The sequence below is a fragment of the Pleurodeles waltl genome, chromosome 10, assembly GCF_031143425.1.
Source record: "Pleurodeles waltl isolate 20211129_DDA chromosome 10, aPleWal1.hap1.20221129, whole genome shotgun sequence".
NCBI lineage: Eukaryota > Metazoa > Chordata > Amphibia > Caudata > Salamandridae > Pleurodeles > Pleurodeles waltl.
Window position 1 is genome coordinate 622,159,828 of NC_090449.1, and position 26,969 is coordinate 622,186,796.

Genomic DNA, 26,969 nt, shown 5'->3' on the forward strand with positions numbered 1-26,969 from the left:
TGAAAGACCACCGCGTGGATTCGTGGGTTGTGATAGTGTGGGCGTATTTCTGTTGGCGTGACGGTGGAGGTTTTGTTATCGCCAGTTTATCACTGACCTTTGGTGTGGCGGACTTGTGTGGGTGTCTCAATTTTTGCGGATTCCGAGCTGTGGGTCATAATGACCGTGGCGGAATTCCGCTGCTGCGGCGGTGTGTTGGCGGTCTTCTGCACGGCGGTAAGCGGCTTTTACCGCCAATGTTGTAATGAGGGCCATAGTGTCTTTTGGTATGGAGCAATGCCCTACCGAAATAAGTGAACAACCACTTTGTATTACACAGGCATGTGTACTTCACTAAGCGTCACTTGTGGTGAACTTGTGGTTTAGTCAGATGCCTAGGCCTCTCCTCCTAGGCTATCAGTACTGTAACTCCATTAAGTCTTTGTCATTCAATGGCAGACATAGTCAATGGCAGGTTATCTCACAGTTCGTGCCACTGTTGCTTGGTGATCGAATGGTTCTCCCTTACCAGTTCCAGAAAATAGTACAATAATGCCACTTTCCTCTCATTTTAATATGCACCCATATCTAAAACACTGAGAAGCATTCAGATGATAGTCAGTAGCATATTACAAAAGCCCCACATAAAATAAAATAATATAAAATTTTCTGATAAAACTGTTTATGCAGGACAATTGTTCTGTAAAAACAAATGCTGTGAGGAACTCATATTGGTTTTGGTGAGGGTTTCTTTCCCAAAAATGCACCCTTAGCAAATGCTAAAACAAACAAACATATTAGGGAGCTGTCTCAAATTAATTTTATGATGACGTAATCCTGTGATATGACTACCATTTATTCTATGTACACCTTTAAAAGAAGGATCATCAAAACACAAGATGCTTATGGTGCACGGCAATTTAATATTTCATGCACTAGTGCATCTCATCTACACGTTTTCAATAAGAATGTTAATCTGTGTGCATCATATTAATCAATTAATGTTAGGTGGCTGCATTTACATATGGTAAGAGCCACACATTTAAACTTATTATAATCATTGTATTCCATCATGCTAATTGTATTTGTAGGTTACCATCTTTGCTCTCATAGTCATTGCTTATTCTAGAAAGCTGTGAGATTTAGCTTGTCTAATTAGATTTTGGCAGAATGGGAAGGTGAAAGAATCTCTTGTACCAGACAAGACTGACTGTTACCATCTTTAAAGCCGGACAGCTGCACCTTCTTTGTTTTATGCTGGGAACCTCGGGAGCCACCTTCTCCCAAGGAACTGTGGGCCTGATTTAGATCTCAGCGGATAGAATACTCCATCATAAATATGACGGATATCCCATCTGCCGTATTAAGATTTCCAAAGTATGTAAAGGGATCATAATATGGCAGATGGGATATCCGTCATGTTTGTGACAGAATTCTTCTCTCTGCCAAGATCTAACTCAGGCTCTTTGTCTTCCGATTGGACTGGTAGAAGGAGGTAGAAGGAGTCAGTGGGACAGAGCTTCCAGAACTCTAGACTGTGTACTAATTATATTTTTTCTTAGAATAGCTAGCAGATCCTGTCCTGACTTTGCTGAGAGAAGACCTTTCTCAAATCTTCCAATCCCCCTTATTATGATGTTGAGCTTCATCCTTGAATTCCTGTTTCACCCATGAGAACCTTAATTTGGGTTCTCTGACTCTATCACCTTGCTCTCTGGATTCCTCTTGAACTTTATTAAGATTAGGGAAATTCCTTAATTGAACCTATCTACTTTATATTCTGTGCTTTGTATCTCGTTATATTTTGCATCTTTTTCCGTATAACATACAAATCAGACTACATAATTATATGAATATGTACTGCTTGAGGATACATTGATTTCATTAATTGATGGTTATTTGTAACTCACTACATTTTGCTTAAAAAACCTTGCAGAGAGAGTATCTTCTCTGTCGTTATTCTTGGTTGGTTTCATTGTAATTGAAATGTATTGCCAGTGCTGGCTCTGTTCATACTCTTTCAGTCAACAACACATATGACCAGCGGAGGATTTCTTATCATGACTGTATCAGAATTTGCAGGTACAGGAAAATCTGACCATTAGTTATATCCACGCAACAAACAGACACATTTAAAAAATGCAGTATTACACAGTGCACAGCAAAAAGACAGGCAAGAGTTATCAGCAACCATGTTTGTGTTGTCTAATGCAGTGGTTCTTAACCTGTGGTCTGAGGACTCCTAGGGGTCTGTGATGCCTACTCAGGGGGTCTGCGACTGCTCAGAAAGTTAAATAATATTGACAGATTATTAAAGTGTATATCAATATGCAAGCAAAATGTAAAACTGAAAATGTAAAAACATTCTCTAAATGTGCAACAATTTGAAACTAGAGGCTAAAAATTGAGTTGGTATCCTCACATTGATTTGTGGGAGCACTGCAAGTACACCAAACAGAATACAGTATGGGTGATGGGCGACCTCAACTGAATTAAAAAAAAAAAGCTCTAACCTTCTCAATGAAAGTAAAATGTTGATTTTTTAAATTTGTTTGTGAAATAAAAAATATTTCAGCATTTTTGTATTTGTTTAACGAAAGCTTGTTTCTGTAATTTTGTGTATTATTTTGCATTCGGAATCATCGAAATTGCTTAGGTCACACTCCAATAATGACTCAGTATGGGTGCCCGGATTCCATTAATTATTAAGTGGGGGTCCCCAGATTCCAGAAAAGATTAAGTGGGGGTCCACAGAAGTCAAAAGGTTAAGAGAGTGGCAGACAACTATTGTTTCAGATAAGTTTGAAGCAACAGATGTATCACCATAAAGTGACATATTCACAAATAATGGGACGCACAAACGCTGGCACGCATGCACACTTATCACGCCATTCCCCATATTTTGACAGGTCCTCACACCTGGTCCACTTTTAAGGTTTCTCCTCCACATTGGACACCATTCAAATACTTAGAAACTTGTGGAATTGTAGCTGCAACTGGAATACTGTTCATTTGGGAGTTCTTAACACCTAGCTACATGGTACCGTGCTATTATGGGGTAATTCCGAAGGAATGAGGAATAACTGGGTGGAAGCGGTTTCACTGGCCAGAAGCCTATAGTGCAATCCCTTTTACACAGGGATAGACACACATTCAAGAACAGCTCTGAACAGGAATTGAATGGTGAGCAGGGTTGGTAAGGGTAGGGGTGGCAGGAGGTGCGTTGTGAGGGTAGGAGAAGGAAGGAGAATATATTGCTTAGCAGGTCGAACAATATATTGTTCCCCGTGTCTTGGATGATAAGGACAGTAAAACCTTGTCTGCTCTTCCCCTACTTGGTAATTCTAGGCAGGGGCAGAATGAATATTTTTGAGCACACAAACTCATTTTCTTGAGGTTCTGAAATATAAGCAATACCATTGACCAGTGCTACTCATTGAAGGAGCCAGAAAGAAAAAATGCTGAGTCATCTGAACAAGAATTGAACTTGGGTGTGTGAGGCACAGTCGGGCAACTGGGTTTTCTTACTTATTACTCTATGTTGATAGTGAAAATGGATGGATGTTGGGCCTGATGAATGCTAAAATCAGCTAAGCCCATTTAAGTGCATGGACGTCCAAGGGCTACACCAAGATTTGGACAAGATGTGCTGCATTGCATAGGTAAAGCACTGCACCAGTTAGCTGCGTGTGTTAAACAACCGGACAGTATTTTACGCAGGATTTAAACATGCAGAGAGAGCAGATGCAATGTGGCAGTTTGGCCACGCAGGCCACCGTTAACAGTTGTGGCTTGAGCTGCAAAGAGAAAGGGATAGTGGGAGCAACAGAACACATATTTTAGTGCCATTGCTCCAGCCTCTACAGGGCAGCAAAGGAGGAGCAGTAGTTTGTGGAATAAAGAGTGATCTACCTGTTTTCAAGGCACACCATCTGTTGTTCGCCCACGTATCCTGTCCTCATCCCCACAGCATAATCGAGGGGTGGAGTTCTGGCAACGGCTGCCTCAGTGCAATGGTGCTTGAAATTGCTTTTTATCGCACTTGGGTTTACACGAACTGCCTGTGTGTGTATCCATAATGGAAAAAGCATTTTTAAACAAATGGCAGTGTATTTAGAGCACCTTCTGCTGCTCAAATTTGTGTACTAAAGCATACAAAAAGCGATGGATGGAATACTTGAATTAATCTCAGCCACAGGTAATTACTCGGGTGCATTCTAGTCCAACATTATTTTGCACACCATGCCACCTCAGTCTTGACCCTGCTCCAATGGATCAGTCCAGCCCGAACTGCTAAGCCAGGTCTTCCCTGAACCAGAGCACAAGCAAACAAGGACTGGTTTCACCCTAGTTATGGGTTCATCAGCTGAGTACAGCTTGGTTCCAGTGACACAGAGTGCACGGGACTCATGTCTGGGCTTACCTGTCCCACTTACGGTGAAATACCAAAGCATTCAAAAAGTGAACGATGAAATGCTTGAATTACTCTCGGCCACTAGTAATTACTTGTGCTGCATCAAAGTCCATTGTTATTTTGCACACCATGCCACCTTGGTTTTAGACCCAGCAATATGCAAATCAGTATTGCCTCTGCTCAATTCGGAACAGTTCAGCCCCAACTGCCAAGCCATATCCTACCTGAACCAGAATGCAAGCAACGCAGGACCGGTTTCACTCTAGTTATGGGCTCATCAGCTGCATTTCGCTTGGTTCCAGTGACAGAGTCTGCACAGTACCCACATCTGGGCATACCCATTCCTCTTAGGGTGACATACTAAAGTATACAAAAAATGATGGATGGAATGCTTGAGTTAATCTCAGCCACTGGAAATTACTTGGGTCGCATCCTAGTCCATCATTATTTTGCACACCATGCCATCTCAGTTTAGACTCATCTATGTGCAAATCAATCTTGTCCCTGCTCCAATGGGAACATTCCAGTTGGAACTGCCAAGCCAGGTCGCCCCTGAAACCGGTCCTAGGTTGCTTGTGTTCTGGTTCAGGGAGGACCTGGCCTGACAATTCGGGCGGACAGTTTGGGCTGGACTATTCCCCATGAGGAGCAGGGTCAAGACTGATTTGCATATGGCTAGGTCCAAACTGAGGTGGCATTGTGGGCTAAAAAACAACGGATTATGGTACGGCCCAAATAACTGCCAGTGGCTGAGATTAATTCAAGCATTCCATTCATCACCTTGTTGTTTTTGCTTTTGCATCCTGAACTTTGTATACAAGCCCAGTGTATGTCCTGTACCTATATGCCTGGATAGTGTAGCATCACCTGGCATAGTCTTGTACTAAAATAACGAACAGTCATCAATTTAGAGCTGACCTGCCACCCACTGGCATCAAAGATCACTGCCACAGCAGAAGGAGGCACATGACTACCACCGGAAATGCAGCATAGACTGTATCCTGCATGTGCATAATAACCATCAAAAATACTAGTGAGTCATTCAACACACAATGGGACTGTTGCACAGATTTTGACATATAGTGCAGTACCCAAAATTGCGACCACACAATTAGGGTTGCTGCCCAGCCAGTTTTTTACCATTATGACAAGTATTTTAATGTCTCAGCCATAAGAAAATTCAAGAAAATCACCTAAAGCCGGTATTTCCCTTCATTTATACATATTTTAAACAGCAATTTTAAAAGGAAACACTTTAAAAAATGTTCTAGAACTGACTTAATGACCCCTGATTGATAAATAAAGTAAACAAAGACAGAAAGGCCATGTTACAATGAAAATAATTTTATTTAAATTTGTATTTAAAGTATCATATCTGGACCTCTGGCAAAACTTAAAAGGTAAACAAATGACCTGTATCTTTCTCTGTGAAAGGTGGCAAACAACAAATGAGTGCAACACTCCCGCCTAAGTATGGGATGTTCTTGGATTTGATATGTGTAATTTAGTAGCAAAGGCTGCTTTAATGGACTTCTTGCCTCCTTTTAACAAGTTTGTTTTCATAGATCGGCTCACTACCCATGGGGCAGCTATAATGATACAACAATTGGGTCCACTAAACCCTGATTATTGTCTTATTTTACTACCTAAATAGTAATTAGGGACCATTGTCCCTTGCATGCAGTTGCGCCCGTGGCATACCACTGCATTGGCAGGTACTGTCCATGAGCTCGCCATTGAAAAAAACCTTTCAAGCAACACCGCATTATAGGAGTCTCGCCACAACCCTATGTTTTCTTTTTGTGCTCCGGATAGAGGGGAGGTAGGCTGCTTGGGCACAACGGATGGTGCAACTGAACAAATGCCCACCACCTTGGTATTTCCCATTATACAGACAAGCCTGTGCTATACTGTGGGGACTAGAACATCGGCACCAAAACATGCAATTCCCATAGTGCCAACATAGAGATGTGGCTTCTCTCCCCAACCCCAGCCCATACTTCTCAACATCCTTCTCACAGTGCAAGCTCCAGAATCAACCACAAGTGTAATGTAGGTTTAAACATACTGAAAGGAGGAGTACATAATTAAATGCTATATCTCACATAGAAAAAGCTGAATTTCAATACACAAAGCAGTCACAACCATGTATTGATAGTAGAGTTTACCGTGAGACCGTACTTGACACAACCTCACAATCAGAGATGCCCTTATTGAAGTAGTAGCATAACACCTCAATTACCACTCCAGTCACCTATCATGCAGCGAAAGAGAGAAATGTCTTTCAACAACCAAGGTGGGCTAGGTGACAAATACGTTTTTGACCATGAAGTTTGGAATTTAACTTTGAGGACTATATGGATTACATACAACCTTCATTAGCTAGAAGACTATAGATTAATTCCAGGATGGAGACACTGTTGTTAGTGACCTCCACGAGTTGTTAGCTACCTCCACGAGCACATGGTCGAACATCTGAACTAAAGAATAAGCAATGACCACTGGGTAGAGTAAATGAATAAACTGAAATACATGTTCTTTTTACTTGTCCTGCTTTCAAAAACTGTGAATCAAGTGCATCAGCCCCTTTTGTTTAAAAATGGGAATAAGGCAGAGCCTTCTTGCACTAAAAATATGTAATCCTGATACCAACACCCATGTTATGCTTTTAATTGTAAAATGTCTTCCCTCAGCTTGATATCTACATGCCAGAGCACTGACATGGGATTGTGAACTATATAATTCAGTAAATGCACTTTATTGAGGATGTCCTATGTTTTCTACTGTATTGTAGTATGTATTTTAATGGAACTTTTGTATAAATTGCGATTTTAGTGTGTGTCATTGTTGTTTATATCGGCACTGACAAATAAAATAAAGTAAAGATGTAGGGTTTCTTTATCAAAACGTAGTTTTTACAAGTATTCGTGGATGTGAAACCACACCTTCAGCAGCTGGCTCAACAAATTACAGAAGACTAGACAGAGCATATGAGTGGCCAGCCTTAAAGATGAGTTTACTAGACCAGTGGCCTGAGAATTATCACCTTGCATAAGAAGGGTAATTCTATTTATTAAGTTCTACAATTTTGATTGTCTTCAATGTCTTGTAAAAAGTGGATCCTGTCATTTGACCGCTGCTTCAGAAACAAATCCACAGTGGTGTGTATTAAAGAAATCTTCAGTGACCTTCAGAGTCACCCAAAACCACCTTCCGTTCAAGCTCAGAATACCTTTTCAAGAGTGGCTGGTAGTGCTGCAAAACAGAAATAATGTATTATGTAAAAATATACATCATTCAACATTTAAAACATTCAGGAACAGATAATGCATGTATCAATTAATCTACTAACGCAACAGCCATGGCGGTGCATGTTAAAGAGTAAACACTATTAACAAAATATGAATAAACAAATCATATAAATGAGGTGTACTAAAAGAGTTTAATTAGAGAAAATCATGCTAGAAATGTAAAACCTGCATGTTTGAAATGTGGTCGACATGGTGTCCACCCTAGTGAGTTCTATGTGAAATAATAAATAACTTTGAAAACATATTTTGATGAATCATAACCTTTTGAACTGAAAAAAGAGAATTAATGTTTGATGAATAAAACTGATGACTTGAAATTAGTATTGACTGATTAAATAATGTACTGATCATGATTTGGAATCCATGATAATAATTTAAAACTAATTGTGAGACTTTTATAGTTTGAATATTAAAATTGTTTTATTTCTTTATGTATTAGCATTAGTCAAAAGGCCTAAGCTTTAGTATTTTTCCACAAGTACAATGTTGAGATTTTATGCTACCTTCATTAAAATTCTTTTGCAAACTTTGTTTATTAGCTATCCCATTGAAGGCTCACAGTGGAAATCTACTGCATTTTTCACACTGTTCATTCTGTACTTCCTTGTGATAAATTATTGAAAGTTTTAAGTATGGGTCTTAGTGTCTGGTAGGAAATAATGTTAATTGAAATATCATGCTAGGTGCTGTTTTCTACAATGTTAATATTCTGCGGAAACTGCAGTCTGGAGAAGAGCTCCTATCTCGAGGAAACCAAAATGGGCCTATCTCTAGGAAACCATGAGGAAAGTTACAAATTGGAGAAATAGTGTAATTCAATTGATTGTTCACTGTCACACCGCATAGCCTTGTTCAATGGAAGTCCAGCTAGTGATTTTTGGGACTTTAATTAGGCAAAGTTTTAGATAATGTAGGTTAATTTGAGTTCAAGTTAGTCAGTGCAAGTTCAAGTTATTTCTGTTCATTAACCTATGATTTTAACAGTTCAGATATCTTAGACCCAACTCTACTGAACCACACTAGCATTGGTAATATAAGGGCAATAAATGTTTAAACTTTACTAAATGAGTTTGAGATTTATGGCCACATAGATAATGATGTGTAAATTACAGACTCCTTATTGAATGTTGTTGTTGTGTATTGCTATTAGTACATATTGTTTGACTTGATGATCTTATTACTCCTGTCTGAGTCAAAAGATTTGAGTCGACCTCTGGGGGTAGTAGATGTCACTGTCCTATTATATGTCACCTAAGCCCAATTTCGGAGGTCACACGCCAACATGCTGAGGCTTCATCTTAAAATATTCAGTCATATGCATGATTATGTATTCTATTTCTTCCAATAAATAATTAATTGAAACTATTGTTAGCAGCAAAAATAACCTCTGTAATGAAAACCAGTGACCAAGTCAAAGGTCAATAGGGATGGCTTTTTTCTCTAGTGCGTGAACATCAAGCAACACACAATAAAGGGGCGTGTGCTCCCAAGCAGGCAGTTACGGGTTTCCATGCACTCTGAGACCAAAGAGAGACTAGGGAGCAAACAGACAACACCTATGCAGGCACTCAAGAAAACTGATAACACAAGTACAGGTACGCAAAACGCACACAAATCTACAAATGCGCACATGCAGAGCTTCCAGGTTTCCTCATATTATGTTTCACACCTTCAGCTATGCCTAGGCTTTTGACAAAAAGCTGTTTGCATGCTAGGATTTATACCGGCAGTAATTCCACATTCATCCAGTCTACCCAGTAAATTTCCCTGCACCAACAAGAATTACACTGTGGCACCATCTAGGAGCTTTGGTATGAATGGAAATGTCTGTTTTCAGGTGCATATTGGCGGATTCCCAGTCAGAGATTTATAACTAGAGACTTGGAGGGCAGTGTACTAAGTCCTTTCCATATGTGTCCAAAGTGAGTGTACCCATGAAGGGTATGGAAGTATGCAAGCTGTGACGGTTGGTGAGCTGAATATTTGGACTTCATATGTGGAAGTCTATATTTTCCTGTAAATGTGTCTGCCTTTAGTTTAGGGCTTTTTAGGTATAGTCTTCTATAATCCATACAAATGTTGATATGTCTGTATGAAAGTTGAGCACTAGTGTTTTGATATGGTAATGGACAACTTGCTAAAAGGGTCATTGAAGTGTGGTGACACCACCATTTTTGTAATCTGGGCCACAGTTATTGTTTGCTTGATCATGGGTTGAAACAACCCTCATCCATGAGCAACAATGATCTCTATGCTCCATGCAACTACTATCAGTCTCTCTCTCTCTCTCTCTCTCTACACACACACACACATCTATCTCTCTGTCTCGCTGTATATATATATATATATATATATATATATAAGATTAAGGGGGTCATTCCGACCTTGGCGGGCGGCTGCCGCCGCCCGCCATGCGGCCGCACTCACGCAGCCCCCATTCTGACATTCCCGCCGGCCCAGTGGGAATGAGGCCGCAACACAGGAGCCGGCTCCGAATGGAGCCGGCGGTGTTGCGGCCGTGCGACGGGTGCAGTTGCACCCGTCTCGCTTTTCACTGTCTGCTAGGCAGACAGTCAAAAGCTGGCCGGGGCCCTGTTAGGGGGCCCCTGCACTGCCCATGCCAGTGGCATGGGCAGTGCAGCCCCAAGACACCCCTTACCGCCAGCCTCTTCCTGGCGGTGAAAACCGCCAGAAACAGGCTGGCGGTAAGGGGGTCATAATCCCCAGGGCAGCGCTGCAAGCAGCACTGCCCTGGCGGATTATAACCGTCGGGGCAGAAATGGCGGAAAACCGCTGGCCCCGGCAGTCCGACCGCGGCGGTAAAAAGCACCGCCAGCCTGTTGGCGGTGCTTGCGGTCAGAATGGCCCTGGCGGTCTCGAACCGCCAGGGTCAGAATGACCCCCTAAGTTGCTTCTTGACAAAATTATTATTTATAGCATTCATTCACTGAGTGGTATTAGTGCTGATGCCCAAAGTACTCCTCAGACGCCCACAGCAGGTGTTGATGATTGTCGGGATTGCCATATACCATGGGTGCATAGTCTGCATTCCACCTGTCTCTTTTTTCCACCACCAGAAATTCTTTGGCTGTTGATTTCACTCTTACAGGTTTTTTCCAACCCTGTTTTCTCCCCTTGCCATTGTTTTCTACCTTGCTCTTCCTTTCCCCCTTTTGTTTTTTTCCCTCTCTTGCTCCAGGTCAAAGTCTGATGAGGAAAAGTAAGTGCAGGTCCCTAAAATGGGTACTGGTGGTCCTCACCTGCAACCAACAACTCAAATTAGGCACTGCTTATACCCTACAAATGTTGAAAAGTCACAGATTAAGGCCATCTATATGAAGAATTTAAGTCTAGGAGTGGGAGCAAAATGCCATCTGGGTACATCAGAGCTTTTGATTGTCTAACCGGAGTATGTATCACTTTAATTCCCTCTCTCTGGCATGTGGCTGCAGCTAGGGGTTCCAAGGTGAACAGAAATGATAGAGAAATCGGACAGTCTTCTATGGTGCCTCTGAAGATGACAAAGATGTCAGATACAAACCTTTGCTATTTAACCTGGGCCATGTAGAGCTGCCTTACCTTCAGTATATTTTCATGGATTAGTTCTACCTTTCTTAATGTTCAAAGTAAGTAGCCTCATACAGCCCTGCCAAACTCCTTCTCCACATCCCAGGAGGGCCCCGCTGGGTCCCCCCCATGGGGCATTGGTGGTCAGGGTAGCTCTACCCTGCCCCCCCTTCAGGACCGGGGACTAAGTCCCCGAGTCCTATAATTGCTGTCAGCAACATTTCATTCATGTTGCTGGCAGCCAATCACAGCACTCGCTCTCATCAGAGTCTGACTTCCACAGGAGCAAGATGACTCAAAGGAAATAAAGCTCACAGGGCCAATCAAAATGCTCTATTTTTAATTTGCTGCTCCTGTGACAGCCTCTTTTAATTTTCAACCTTAATTTCTCAAAAACTACTGAAAGGATTTACACCAAATCACAAAATGCAAAATCTATGGACGAAGATCTAGCTTCCTGCTGAATTTGCTGTAATCCCGTTCAGCAGTTTTTGCTGTAGTCCCACCTAAAGAAGTCTAGGGAAAATGAATGGGGATATTGCGTTTTGGGACCCTCTTTTTTTCTCGGTCCCTGCTTGACAGATCAACCCAAAACTTTCCATGGCTAATCTAGACAAAACGTGGCAACTTTTTAGAAAATTTCATAGAGATTCATCAAACAGTAACAAAGTTAGTAGCAACACAAAAACGCTTTTCCAATTGAAGATATTTGGTAACGTACGTAAAAAACTACAAGGCAGGCTTCCTATGATGAAATTAATACAATTTAAGGACAGGTTTTAAGAACTTTCTGGGTAATGATTCATAATATTTAGAGAAAAAAAACAAAATGTGCAAAGGATTGCACATAGGACTCATCACAGGGGTAGACTAAAACAGAACCATTATTGTATTGGTCCAGTGGAAAGCACAGTAAGGTTCTTATAGTCCCTACTCAAAACCTGTCTAGAAGTGATCTTTCCCAAGGGCTCAGCACCCAGATCAAATACTGCTCAAGATTAGTTGTAGTATGGAAAACAGTATAATCTCAAAGGAGGGGTACCCTCAGCTGCTCTTGTTCCCTTGTCAGGTACCAACGGTTCATAAAAAGCTGTTAGGTCAAGAAGATGTCAGCTTTAGTGAGAGAATGTGGAGAAAAAAACATTCCCCCAGTCAATAGCTTTTGACATGGAATTCACATATTTCAACCTCTTCTTGCAGTTCAGACAATCACCAATAATCTTCCTATTAAGAGAGGTGTGTTCATTAGCCCAGACAGAGACCCAGAGAACTAGAGGAGCCACCTTACTCAGATCAGCCACATAGGAAATACCCAACTCCTCATGAAGGAAAACGTGTAAGGTCAAGGGTGGTAGGCCGAGGACACCCTGACAAAAATAATTCTCTTCTGCCTGCATCACTGCAACATCCTGATGACTACAGACTCCTGCACATATATTAAAGCTGGCAAACATGTGCACTGAAAAACCTCTAATGGGGACAAAACTGGTTTGTTGCCCACTGTTTTCGAAAAGTCAAACAGTGCCCCCATACAATGGTGAAAGCATAGGCACCAGTTGGCTATACAAGGTGACTTGGAGGATTTCTGCTCAAACACAAATGCAAAATATGGAAATTCAGTGACTCATTCAATACATCTGCCTGTGATCCAAAACAAACCCTCTTTCCATATTCTGGGGGCACAAACCATATATTTGTTTTGGGATATATTAGAATCCAGAACTAGGTCATCCATCAAAGTTACAAAACTACTGGTATAGGACCTCAGCCATTTGGGGTATGGGACATTAGCAAAGCATTGTCTGCATGGAGCACAGACGGGACAGTGGATGACCTAATCATCAGCATGTCATTCCTTGAGGTTTGTAAGTGTTCATTGAAACCATTTATATAAACTAAAAATAAAATAGGAGCCAGGACACTTTCTGGCTGACTCGTTGTAGCTGAAAAGGTCAGTACACTCCCCTCCCGGATCATATCTAACAGAAGCACATACTTCACAGCGTAAGGCCCGGAGAAAGACAACCAAGTCCTCATCAAGCTCTAGATCAGAAAGAATTTTCCAGAACTTGCTCTGGTTAACTCTGTCAAAGGCGCTATTTAGGCTCACAAAACAAAGAAACAGCAAATCCCCTTTTACCAGTATTTACATACAGATGACTAGGTGGAGGTTACGACATTGCTCTGTGATGACAAGCCCTTCTCTAAACCCATATTGCACAGGAGAAATTACTTGGTTGGTAACTCCTCAATCCTGCTTAGGGCGAAACGCCCAATAACTTTGACCATCAAATCCTGAAGCAAAACTGGTCTGTAGCAGCATAGATAATTTCTGCAGCCTTTTTCATAGGCAGGGACAATCACAGCTGTGTGCCAAGACTTCAGAAAGACACTATTAGCAGAATTAACCACATTTGTAATGACGGGAGCCCAAACCTCCATATTCTGCTTGTATGACTCCGTCAGCCCAGGTGCATTCCTCAAGGGACTATCATTGATCACCTCCCATACCTTGGTTATTTCAAATGTAATTGTCAATGGGAAAAGCTGAGATAAATGTTCTGAATTACAATCTCTGGGGCCTCTATAAGAGTAAACAGCTTTTAAATGATTAAGTCAGTGCTCAGCGCTGATGTTGGACTCCAAGCCTTCAGTCAAACCTTCAGTAATCTTAGGGCAATTGTTGATTTTCCAAGAGCTTCCAGTGTCTTTATGCAATCAAACTTTATCATATCTCCTATTTATAATCTTGATAGCTGTTTTGTAAGCAGTTTTATCACTGGAAACGGACATTAATGCCTCTTGCAGCCGCTTATTTGCAAGCCTACACTCATTGTCAAACCAACCAGGTTCAGGGTCTTTGCGAAGTTCCACCTGACACATAAGACCACTTTCGATCTGGGCATTTAGGGACTCAAAAGCCATGAGACTGACCTAACTGAACTTGGTTTTCAACAACAGGTGTTCAATGACTGGTGGTACATTGGATCTTATCACCAAAATGACAAATTTAGCAAAATCAACAACCCACCACCTAAGCCGCAACCCTTGATCATGTGGAGAAATGGCTATAGGGCCAATCCCAGCTGGAGAGTTAGCTGACCCAGGAAGAACTAAAGTAACCTCAATGGGATTGTGGTCGCTAAAGGCACTAGACAAGATAGCAATAGATTCAGTTAGCTTACCAATAAGGGGAAAAAACTAAATGTAATCAGTAACAGAGCCTAATCCCCACCAGTAAAAGTAGGAATATCAGAATCAAGATCTCCAATTAATTCCATTCCAGTGTACAGGCCTGGACCGAGTAAAAATGTATACAGCATTTCATCCCTGCAATCCGAGTTTGCTGAAGTGCAAAGCTCCAGAAAAACCTAGAAGGGCTGAAGTACAGTGGGGCTAGAGCTCAGCTTGGTGTTAAAATCTACCCATTAGAAAGTTGAAATGATTAAGGACATAAACCTTTTATGAAGACAGGATACATTAAAAAAAAAACCTCTAAATTACTTGGAGAATCACTAGGACCCACAGCATTGTAAAAATTATTAAGGCATAAATGTAATTGACTGGGGAGTACCACCCACAGAATTTGTATCCCTGTGTATTTTATGGGTACCGAAAATATCTTAAAAATACATGGTGTGCGAGATAAAATCATCTAACCTCTACTGGCTCTGCCTCTCAGAGATGTACGGGCAGTCACACAGAAACTTTTGTGTCTTTCCCATGTTGAGTGGTCCAGACACCAGGTTTCTTGTAGCAGAATATGGTCAAAACCAGCAATGTAAGAAAGCCAATCTTCAGCTGTCAATTTAGAGGTTAGAACTGTCACATTCCAACAAATCTGTTTCACTCTAAAATCTAAACGTACGCCCAGACTACAGCAGGTTTTAAGGTGCCTCCCTCAGGGGTACACTTGGGCTGACTGCAAGTAAAGGATTACATAATATACCTATTATCGACCAAAAAACACAGAACTAGATAAAGCCCAAGAAGGTACAGGCCCACTGTATGGCGGTTCAGTTCATCTATATGCTGTTGTCTTCAGTCCAAGCCATTTAGATCTGCCAAGAGCCTAATATGAGTATTACAGGGTATACTGGAATCCACCCCCTGGGGTGGGATTTGTGAATTCATAGCATGGTTTATACCATACCAGCTTATGAAGAGCCTCGAAAAATAACCTAAAGGTAATAGACTTATGTTTCCTTCCGCAGTGAAAGATTGTCATTGTTGAGAAGCAGCGAGTAATGGTTATCTAAAGTTGGTGATGACAGCCTCAACAGGCATTAGTTGCAGAAGACCCAATCCAGCCCATAGGTCGAACCAACAAGATACTGTGGAAGCACTTCAGAGAGAAACCTAAATGATGAGCTAACCAGTGTCACACTGTATTCTTAAATTGGTCATGAAACTCTTTGATGGATTAGAATCTGAGTTGGCACAAGGAACATTGCAGTCCCGACCACTGATGGCACAGCCCAAGGAGTTAGTGGTGAGGTGCTTTTTGGGAGCCCACTAGCAGCTATTTCGGGGTCATTTTTGGCTGGAGCTGGAATGTCACTGGCCACGCTGGTGTCAGGTATAAGGGAGGGTGCCGGGGTAGGAGTGGCAGAAGGAATCACAAAGTCCAGGAACGTCTGTTTCAATCTAACCAAGCCTATCAACCAGTGAAGCCAGACAATTTTAAGGGTATCTGCAAGTTGAGTAAATATATATATATATATATATATATATATTTCAAATCTCCAATGAAGATGATGCAGATGCTGCTCAAAGTAAATAGTGGATGTTTATTTCAAAAGCATCCAGGCCCTGCGACACGTTTCGGCACTAAGCCTTATTCACGCATGTGGTGGCTGTGTCACTGAACTATACAAATACCAATTGGAGAACAAAAATAAACATCAAGAAAGGACCAAACAATGTATTCCCGCCAATGAAAGAGTGGTCACCATCTTAACACGTAGTTTTTGAAATAAACATCCACTAATTACTTTAAGCAGCGTGTACATCATCTTCATTGGAGACTTTGAAAGTTTTACTGGTCACGGTGGGAACGCTTCTATAGAAGAAGCGTTTTTTTTGCTTGCCTATATCTTTGGCGCTAGCTGATGAATCTTCACGAAATTTTCCAGATAAGTATGACACTCACATCAGATGCTGTCTGGAAAGTTTTGGGTGATCCATCAACCGGGGCAGAGAAAAAGAGGGGTCCCAAAACACTTTTTTCACATTCATTTTTCAAAGGAATTTTGAATATTCAATTGAGCCTGTACCACTGGACAGAATTACACAAACCAAGCAGAAAGCTACATCTTGGTCCAGAAAGTGACCTTTATGTGATTTGGTGTAAATTTGTTCAGTTGTTTTCTTGTAATTAAGTGGAACACAAATTTGGGATGCAGATCCGTTGTGACTCCTGCACAGAGCGTCGCCTCTCAGCTTGGCAGAAGCTGTAGTGTGACTGGCTGGCCGCAACCCGTGCAGAAAGTTGCGGCCTCCATGTTCTGGACTGTGCACAATCTTGGGGGGTGTAATCTGAGCAAGAAAATACTAAAAGGGGTCAGGGTAGAGGTACTCTGAACACATGGGGATTGTTTATGGGTGTCTGAGGGACCTTTATTACTTTGAAATGTTAGAAACCTTTTTTTTTTACCACAAGCGCTGAGTCACAACTCCGTCGTGGTGCTCAGCGCAGCACCCCCTTGTAATGTTGTGACAGAGTCACGAACCCTGCTGATAAAAAAAAATATATATATATATATATATATATATATATATATATATATATATATATATATTCACACACTCACTCATACACTAATACACACACTGTCAGACCCATGCAGGCACTCAGACACCCACTCAAAGACCAAGACAGAGTAACTCATACACCCACTCACAGACCCATTAACACACTCATGCTCCCACTCACAGACAGTCATACACTCCCCTCGCTAAAAAAAGATTTTTGGCCATGCCTCAGGGAATGGGGACCCACAGGTACACTGTACCCCTGAGATCTATCAAGCAACAGTATTCCAGACCATGACACAGGTGACCACCAGGAATGCATTAGTCTCCCACTCATCCAGTCTGCATAGGACAGCTTTGTCTATCCAGCAGGTCAAGTGTTGTCGTAGTGGAGGGAATGCAAGAGGGTGAGTGACCAGGACTTTTATAACTAGGTCAGACATGAATTGCATGTGCTGTGCAGAACATTTGTCAGTACTTTAGCAGCACTTTTGGGCCAGTTCTTTGCCGGTATGCAACTGTTTGCAAGCTAGGAGGACCAGGTGTGTTCAGCCCATGGGAGGGATGAGAAATGAGTGTCAAATAAGAACTATTGAACGTTCTTTACCTAAGATGATCAAGGTCAAGCTGCTGCACAGACAGCTTAGCACTACTCTTTGCCCTTCGTCTAGGTGAAAAAATTGGACAGGCCCACACAGGCCTTGGCTTCAAACATGTGACATCTCAATGTGTGGCAAGTAATTGAAACAGCATACTGAATAAATGAAAGGAACATAGCTTGTAGAGGGACAGACTGTCAACCCACTTACGTATCCTCGCACAGTTAGTGACTAAACAGAAATCAGACAAGAAGGTAATACTTCTACAGCTTAGAAGACTCCGGTTTTAAGGGTTTTTGGGAAAGATAGTAGCTAGATATTATTTGTATAGGTGGATGAACAGTATTCAAAACCTTGACTATCAAGGGTTTTTAGGCAGAATAGCATCCACAGAAATACTAGGTGATATTTTTGAAAACAATATTTAGGACTGGACACAATTACCTTCATTATGAGTGGTCTAGTAAATGGCTCGGGTTTTCCCCAACCCCAGAATTAGCACTGCCAAGGGATGGGGTGATGGGAGGGTACAGAAAATCAAACCCATAACAAGTTGGATCCTGAAAATTTACTAACAAATGAGAAATTACCCGGAGAATCGATAATTCCAGGTCTGGATCCCCCAAATAGTTCCTCATTTTCCTATAATTTCAAATGTAGATTTCAACTGTTTTCATCTACAGTCAGTAGCAAAGAGATCAGTGGTGTTTCCGCAGATCTCATAATTCTGAGGTGGCTGCTGTTACTGGCCCCACTGGAATAAAGAGGCTATTCGTATTGAGGGCCTAAATGAATGCCAAATGATAATCTCACGATATTCTGGGACCATTTCTTGAAAAGGAATGCCCACCCAGTCTTACGCACAGGACACCTTCACCAAGTTGGTAGAACTAGATGTCAACAGACATGCAGGTAAATGAAGTATGATGGGAGCACAAAGAAAATGACATTCTGAATTGGTCAATAATTTATGGCAAATGCACAGGGCTTTGAAAATAAATCCCTTTTGCACGATAAGTTAACGAAGGGCGCGCAAGTCCTAAGAGATATGATTGTGCCAACACAACTCCATCATCAAATTTGCCACAAGATTCTGGAAGGTTTGCATTTAGTGAATGGGAAATTCGGACAGTCTCAAATAGACTGCATTGTGAAGATCAAAGTTTGTTTGATTGATTTACAAGGAAGGCAGTAACAGAAGAATCTTATAAGAACCTAGAGTACAAGATAGCAGGAGGTAGAAAGCTTAGCTACCCAAGGATGCAAAGAGAGCTGACAAACAACCGGGGGCTGGAAGAAGGCCTCTGCAAAATGGCCACAATGCCTGGGCTCAATGGTTGCAGGATCTCCCAAACACCACTTCTGTTTTCTCGCGATCTAGTTTGAATTTATTTTCAGGTATCCAGGTTGAGATTTCGCAGGCCCTTTTGAAATGCGGATCTTGTGCTCTGGATTCTTAAAAATATTCGTTTGTTCCTGACTGTCTTTTTCTGGATTAGATTTAATCATCAGTTATGTACTCAGAATAACAAAAGAAAAGGAATCCATGTCTTCTAACTAACTGAGACAAAGTTGTCAAGCATTCATTAGAAGGCCAACCAGTGTAGATAAAAAAATACCTAGTCCTGCAACTCTCTAAAAATCACCAACAAGCGGTGTATTAGATGTTGGTTTGTTTGATTAAGTCAGCTAGGTTTTCAGATCAAGTGTAGCATAATTCCCCGGATGACCCTTTTAAAGAGAGCTGGGCGAAAAGTCGAGCCTTCGTGAAGCCCCACACTGAATGGTTTACAAATCAAACAGATTGGGGTAACGGCACTGCCTGTTCTCTATCCGTTTTAAGGAGTCTAACCACTGTAGTTCACTGTTACTCGCTCCCACATCCCTCAGCCTCGAGACAAGAAGGGAGTGGAAGACATCGCCAAACGCTGAAGAAAGGTCCAACAAGGCAATGGATGCATTTGCATCCAAAGTCATCCAAAAATCATTTAAAATGGCAGTCAGTACCAATTCTGTGCCTGCCTGGGCGGGATCAAGGAGAGACTGATTTTCAATGAAAGCCAGTAATTTAGCATTAACAGTAGCTTCATTGACTTAAGTGTACAAAGGAGAAAAATAGGAGGATAGTTCCACAATATGATAGAATATGCACTCGTTTGCGATAGCGGTGGGGGTACAATCACTTTCTTCCAAGAAAGGGGGACCAGAACAGAGGTAAGAGAGAGGTAGTAAATCTTTATTATTGGGCTCACAAGAACCTGAGAGATTGGTTTAAGGAATTTAGGGGGACACGAGCCAAAGGAGAGCTAGATGTAGAAGTTATCCGTTTGTAATGAATGAAATTATAACTAAATTAAGAATAGCAAATTAAGGTTGGACTATAGGCTGGAATTTGTGAGCAGGGTCCAAAACAAAGACGAGTTATTTTGATTTTAAAATTGAAAATGGCAAAAGCTCTTCACCGTGTTTAGAAGTTATGATAAATGAATAAGTGTATCAGAAGTGCAAAGATTAAACACAATTGGTCTTTGAAATCTACTTCTAAGGCTACCATGTTACTTCGTATCATTGCAGACAGCATTTTCAAATTTTGCACTGCCCTCAACAACACAATGCATTCTGGGAGTGGTAGTCTTTGCCTGTTTTCAATTTGGCTAACACATATTCAAATAAGGAATTGTTAGGAGAACGCCTAGGATTAGAATCTGGTTTCCCTTATGATATTGAGGTATATAGTCACCTAACCCTATTCAATGTCATTACAAAAAAAGGATATGCATGGAAAAACAGCTTTGGTGGTTTGCATTACATACATACGTAAGATGCACATCAATGAATACAATGCTCTACAAAAACACCCACATAGCTATGCCATAATAAATTGCAGTTGATGAGTTTAATTAACAATATTGCAAAGTTTGAACAATATTCATATTTATTAAGTAAATAGTGAATTAGAAATCAATATTTTTAAGACCTATTCTAAATCACCTCACCCGAGGACCCTCGATGGTGTGTTCAGAGTTTATTGCCACTTTGGTCCTGAATTTAAAATCAATGCACACTTGCTGTTTCTAGTTCGTAATAAACCTCTTTTATTCAGGAAAGAAATAGCCGCCAATTATTTCAAGTGCCTCTGGTGTGTCTCTGTGTTACCTGATCAAGGAGGAACTCTGAACTAATTTGACCAACGGGCAAGAAGGCACCTATGCTATAACAGTCCACCAGACTGTTGACCCCACAGGAACTGTCGACACGGGCAAAAATGTTATTCAAACCTAGTGAAGCAACCATCTACACCATGTTTTCATATTTTTGGTGCACAAACACTTTGAGGTGCTAGAAAATGGGCACGCTGGCATATTGTTGAACAACCTAATAAATTAAATGTTTCACTGCATAATTTTACAAAATGTGAAATGTGCCTTGAGTACTCTGGTACCCTCCTCTTGATGCCGGTAGGCCTCACACTGAAGTACACAAACAAGCCGAACCCAACTGAAGAAAGCCACTGAACAGTGCGAAACCGGCCTTGGGTTGCTTGTGTTCCGGTTCAACGAGGACCTTGCCTGGCAGTTCGGCTGGACTGTTCCTACTGGAGCATGGCAGAGACTAATTTTAATATGGCTGGGTCCAAACTGAAGGGACATGGTGCACAAAAGAATGATGGGCTGGAATGCTACCCTGAGCGATTGTCAGTGGTTAGACTGTTGCAAGCATTCCTCCTATCACCTGTGTTTGAGACTGGTAGGCAGCACATACCTTTATGTGCAGTGGCTTACATGATATCACATTTTTATAGCATACTTGCATTTTTAGCAAACTGTTTGCCTTACCTCAGGGCAGCACCTTAAACAGGAGGATTCTGAAACACCCATTTGTCAGTGTGGAATGGTGATGGCACAGTATTCAGGACAATCCTGAGGGAATTCTTAAGGCAGCATGGTGTCCCTAAAAAGCATCCAGTCTCGGGGGACACTGAGGTTCTCCCCAAAGGCTCAGAAAGGGTGTGCTGGCACAAATTCACAAAGCACAACAACGTTTTGTGTATAAGCATGGGTATTAAGTCAGAATCAAAGCCTGAGCACCCTATAAGGTGAATGACCAAACTATAAGTTCAAAATGACTGTATGGAACAATAGTGTGCAACAAAATATATTGTTAAGTCAAAAATATCGATGGACTGAATACAAAAGGTAAAAATATCTGTTTTAATGTATATAATATCGTTTTTTAAATATCATTATATATAATGTTGGTTACTTATCTAATTAAATATCGTTTTTAATTCATGTAATATATATTAGCTATTATATTATTTTTAGGGATTGACATTATTATAATAATTGTTCTTTTTTAGTATAGTTTGTAAGTAATATGCATTATTGACATTTAGCTATTCATTTATATTTACTAGCTGGGTGTTGGTTTGTATGTAGGCCAACAGGGTGGAAAGTTGATTAAAATATACGTTATTATTTTTTATGTTAAAGTACATTTCTGTATGTTAATTACGTTTTAATTGGTAATTAATTATGTAAACTTTTTTTATGGATCAATTGTTGTTTTAATTATTTAAGTGTATTTTATAATTTATACTGTGTAATTTAACTTATTTATAGTTTTAGCACTAATTTATTATTTAGTAGTTGTTTATTGAGTTTGTTGGGGAAAAGGGCAACAAGATATTTGAATCATAAATTATTGTTTTTATTGTAAATCAAGTGTTTATGTGAATTATATTTTATACATTTGTGACTCGGACCGTTCTCTTAGCAAAGTATTGGGTAAGCTTGGGGTGGATCTGCCTGTTAAGGGCATACAAGGTGATTTGCAGAACCATGACTGAACTCTTAACCATCACAAAGTCACACACAGGGTACCGAAGTTAGAAATGGTTGGATGAAGCCTGCTGTCATGCACAGAGATGTTTTATATATGCTCTCAAGAAGTCTCCTAGCTGTGTGAAAGAAGTGAGGCTATGTAGGTTGAATTACAAACAGGTGATTAAGAGGAGGAAGACAGTTTAAAGCAGGAAGCCTCAGAGCAAATAAGTGAGGCCAGCAGAAGAAATGACAACTGCTTTTTTCTGGAAAACTGTTAATGCCCCGTTTTTTTGGAGATTGTCACAATGCTATTATGGATAGGACCACCCCCACGTATGTGTTTCAAACACTTCTCAATGGTGTATGACAGTAGCACTGAGCCGGATAGCCATTGTATTACAACATTGGCTGACCGCATACGTGGCATCAGTGCCCTTGCACCTTTTACTTTAGGGGATGTAAAATCTGCAATTGAACTGAGCCCAGGAAACAAGGCCCCAAGTCCTGATGGGGCAGCACTCGATTTATTTAAAGATAATGAAGATTTATGGGGTACCTTATTTGCTAATGTAGTAAGTAGCGCAGTCACCGTAGGTTCCCATAAGTTGTGGCTGAATTCCATTACTGTCTCCATCTAGAAGAAAGGAGACAGAGTTGGCCCTTGCTGCAATTGACCCATTTCTCTAATCAATTCTACAGCATAGGTACTGAGCAGAATTTTATTAGACCAATTACAGCAATGAGCAAAGGAAAAAGGTATTGTTTCCACTATTCAATACAGGTTCAGAAAGGTTCTAGGTACCATAGCTCAATGCCTGAACCTCCACTTAATTATCAGCAAGTATACCATGGTGAAGAGCAGTTGTTTACACTTAGCATTTATGGGCCTTAGCTGCACATCTGACTGTGTCAATCAAGGGAAGTTATGGAGAATATAGGTGTGGAGGTCCCAATAGTGCATTTTTGAGGCCAACATCAATGGGAGGTCACTGGGTGCATCAGGTATGGGACCAATGGTGAATGCAAGATTAAGATCAAGCATGATGTGTGACCAAAGGGTGTGTTTTGCCCCCTTTTCTCTTTTGGAGACGATGGATGTTCCCAGGGTGAGAGTAAGGAGTGGAGTGTGCCTCTAGAGATTATTGGACAAATTTGTCTTGTTTGTGAGGGACCTAGGTCTGGTAACTAATATAGGAAAAATGCATACCATGGTATGTGGGTGTTTTTCTAGTAACATGGAACTTCATTACATTAACAAGACTAAATTACACCATGTACAAACTTTCACATATCTGGAGGTACCTTTTAATAACAGGTGGAATTGGGCACATCTAACGAAAGTAAAGAAATCCCTATTTGATCAAACCGTAGAGGCAGTTTTCAGGTTCTTTGGGAAGCTGGACTCTAAACCCCTAGAGGTGATGATCAATATATATAAGTCACAACGCATTTATGTTGCGATGTTTAGTGCAGGGAGGTGGGGGTATTGTAATTCCTCACACTTGCAGGTCATTGAGAATGGTTTGTGAGAGGACTGCTATCTGTTTGCACCAGTAAGCCCACTTATCCTTGCCATACATAACTAGGCCTACTGTATTTGGAACATTGTGGTAAGCTAGTGCCACTTATGCTATGGCTCTCCATTTGGTCGGAATGCGACACCCTTCTAAGCCATGATATGATCATTGACTATCTCCTGCATGATTATGCCTGTAAAATCTCTTGGCTGAAATTTGCAAAAGACCAATTTAATATGATGGGGAGGCCCAAATGTTATACCAGTGCTTGTGACATTAGCACTTTCGCTAAAGAGCAACTTAAGACAGATTTTCTCACCTTGCGGGAAAGGATAAGGGAAGTCTAAGAGCTTAGCAAAAAGAGAGTGGCTGTCAACCAAATTTATATTTGTTTATATTTTATATTAGACCATCATATGAGATTCTATTTGCTTTGGTTTAGATTTAATCAAGCCCATCTTCTGGTCTCTCATCCAGGAGACATTTATGGTGAAAAGGGCCTTGAGTCATGTCCTTGTGATTCTCAGTCTGAACAATCCAAGCTGCAGTTCTTCTTTTTTGCAATTTGTATACTGTGCACAGGAAACAGTTTTTAATCCCACTACTTAGGCCTCTGAATATTGGAAGGTGTAGGCTTGCCTTACTTCACCTCCAATTATTGAAATCAGAATTTGCCTGTTTAATGGTTTATAAATTAATTTCAGCCGAAGTGAGACTGAGAAACATGATGTGCAAGTAATGTTTTAATTGTGTTTTATTTATTCATGTCCATTTGTCATTAGTTGTCCTAATGAGCCACAGAAAATTGAGGGTTTTTTTTGTAGGAGGGGCTAGATTATTTATTCGCTGTTTTGTTTTTAATTCTTAATGCTTAAGCTATTACATGAACTCATCCCCATTAATAAATAAATTACTTGGTTGTTGTTGCTAGCATACCCTCCTCCATGACAAGTTACTTTATGAATCATGTTATGTAATTCTTGTCAAAACTGCTGCTGAGCCTCAATGTTTGCACTGTGATAATTTCAGCGAGTCACATGTTGTATTCTCTTTTATGGTTCTTTCTGCCACATAAAGACTATTTAGAGTTGGTCTGGTAACTAATCATGTCAATCATTTAATTGGTTAATTATTATTTTAACTAGTTACAATTATTTTGTAATATCTCATGTGGGAGTTCAATTTACTACACTTTAATTTCTACTTTCTATTATAGTAGTGGTTGTTGGGTTTGCAGGGGATAGTGTTGGACATTCTGAAAATGTGTTATTATTGTTTTATATTTGTAGTGAGCTGTTCAGGTTAATTGAAATATTACTTGATAATTAAGTATATCAACTAATTGATTGTTATATCAATCAATATTGCATTTTCGTTAATCATTAATTCCTTTAAGTGTTATTAATAATAATTAATATTTAACGATAAACGTTTTACAATCTTTTTTAATTAATTCTGCATGTATTATATGTCTTAACTGTATTTTTTTTATTTATTTAGTATCCTAATGTTAAGAATGTTGTAGTTATAGTTTATTTTATTTTGATGCTTTTTGGGGTTGTGGGAGGTGTCCTTTTTTTAAATGTATTTATTTCGTTTTATACTTCTTAACTTATTTTTGTATTACACTTTATTTTTTCTATTACATTTAATTGTATTTATTTATAATATAATGCTTATATATTTGGTTATTTTAAATATCCTCTAATTGTTTTATACTGTTTGGTATTTAAATGTTTTTTAATATGATTAGGAATTTGAATGGTATATCAAGCCTTTCCAAAGTCTAAAACTTTCCCTGCTTTTACTTACATTGCAGTGGGAATAGTACATCTAAACCCTTCAATGTCCTATACGTCTCCTACTGTTGCTTAAAATGGAGTGGAAATAGTAACGCTAAACCCTCTAAAGTCCAACACTTCCCCTGATTTTATCAACACTGTCGTGGGAGTAGTTTCCCTAACCCCTCTAAAGACCAGCACGTTTCCCACTCTTGCTTAGATTAGAGTGGAAATAGTAAATCTAACCCCTCCAAAAGCCAACACTTTCCCTGATTTTCTTTAAGTTAGAATGGAAATGGTAAAAGTACTCCGTCAAAAATACACCTCTTTCCATAATTTTGTTTACATTGGAGTGAGATTTAGCCTCCATACATTAACGCTTTAAGCAATGCCATGTTGAAGGGAGAGGGGATTCCACCATCTTGGCAAGGAGCAGTTATACTCTCCATAAATAAAAAGGGGAATAGAGATGAACCACATAACTATAGGCCCATAAGCCTAATAGACACAAGCCAGAAAATATTTTGTAGACACCTGTAGACAGGTGTTGATGAGGCTCCAGTCCTGGCTTAATGATAACTTAATCCTTGATGATGCCCAGGCAGGCTTCAGGGAAAGTGTTAGTACATTGGACCAGGTCTTTCGCTTCGTGATATTATCCTGGAAATATATTACATTGAAGTGTGACCATCTATAGATAGCTTTTCTGGATCCCTGAGTGGCTTTTGATTTGGTCCCAAGGGACAAACTTTGGGAGGTTTTAGAATCATATAGGATACCTAAGGATCTTGTATGGCTATTGAGAACACGACATAAGGATACTTACGCCAGGGTTAGATGGAACAGGGGGGGGATCTTACAGCCAAGATCTCCATTATTAGGGGAATTAGACAAGGTTGTTTTCTTGCACCAACACTGTTCAGCCTTTATATAAATGGAAATGAAGTGGCTATAAAAATGCAGGCATGATGGACCTAAACTTGCAGGATCACCCGTCAATTACTTATGTTTGCAGATGGTACCTTCCTCATATCAAGTAAACCAATGGGCCATTCAACGAGAGCTGGACGCCTTTACTGACTTTTGCACAGAAAGGGGCTTAGAGCTCAATCCGACAAAATCAAAGTTTACGGCTATAAATCAGCATTGGTCCTTTGAAGGTGACATGAAAATAGTAAGGTCGGAGTGGAACAAGCCAAAAACTTTGATTATTTAGGGGTA

The 26,969-nt window shown here is 40.4% G+C and overlaps 1 protein-coding gene across 4 annotated transcripts in view; it reads right to left on the reverse strand.

The window, feature by feature from the left end:
• Positions 1-5,633: 5,633 nt before the first annotated feature.
• The window catches only part of XYLB (xylulokinase), an 830,291-nt gene continuing 808,955 nt past the window's right edge, over positions 5,634-26,969 (reverse strand). For 3 of the 4 annotated variants that reach the window (XR_011199144.1, XM_069211091.1, XM_069211089.1), the window contains one exon: positions 5,634-7,648. Coding sequence is in view for 3 of the 4 variants with exons in the window: in XM_069211091.1 (XP_069067192.1) it covers positions 7,574-7,648 (75 nt within the window). In the remaining variant the exon portion in view is untranslated. The remainder of the gene's footprint in view (positions 7,649-26,969) is intronic. The other variant, XM_069211090.1, reaches the window with a different exon arrangement.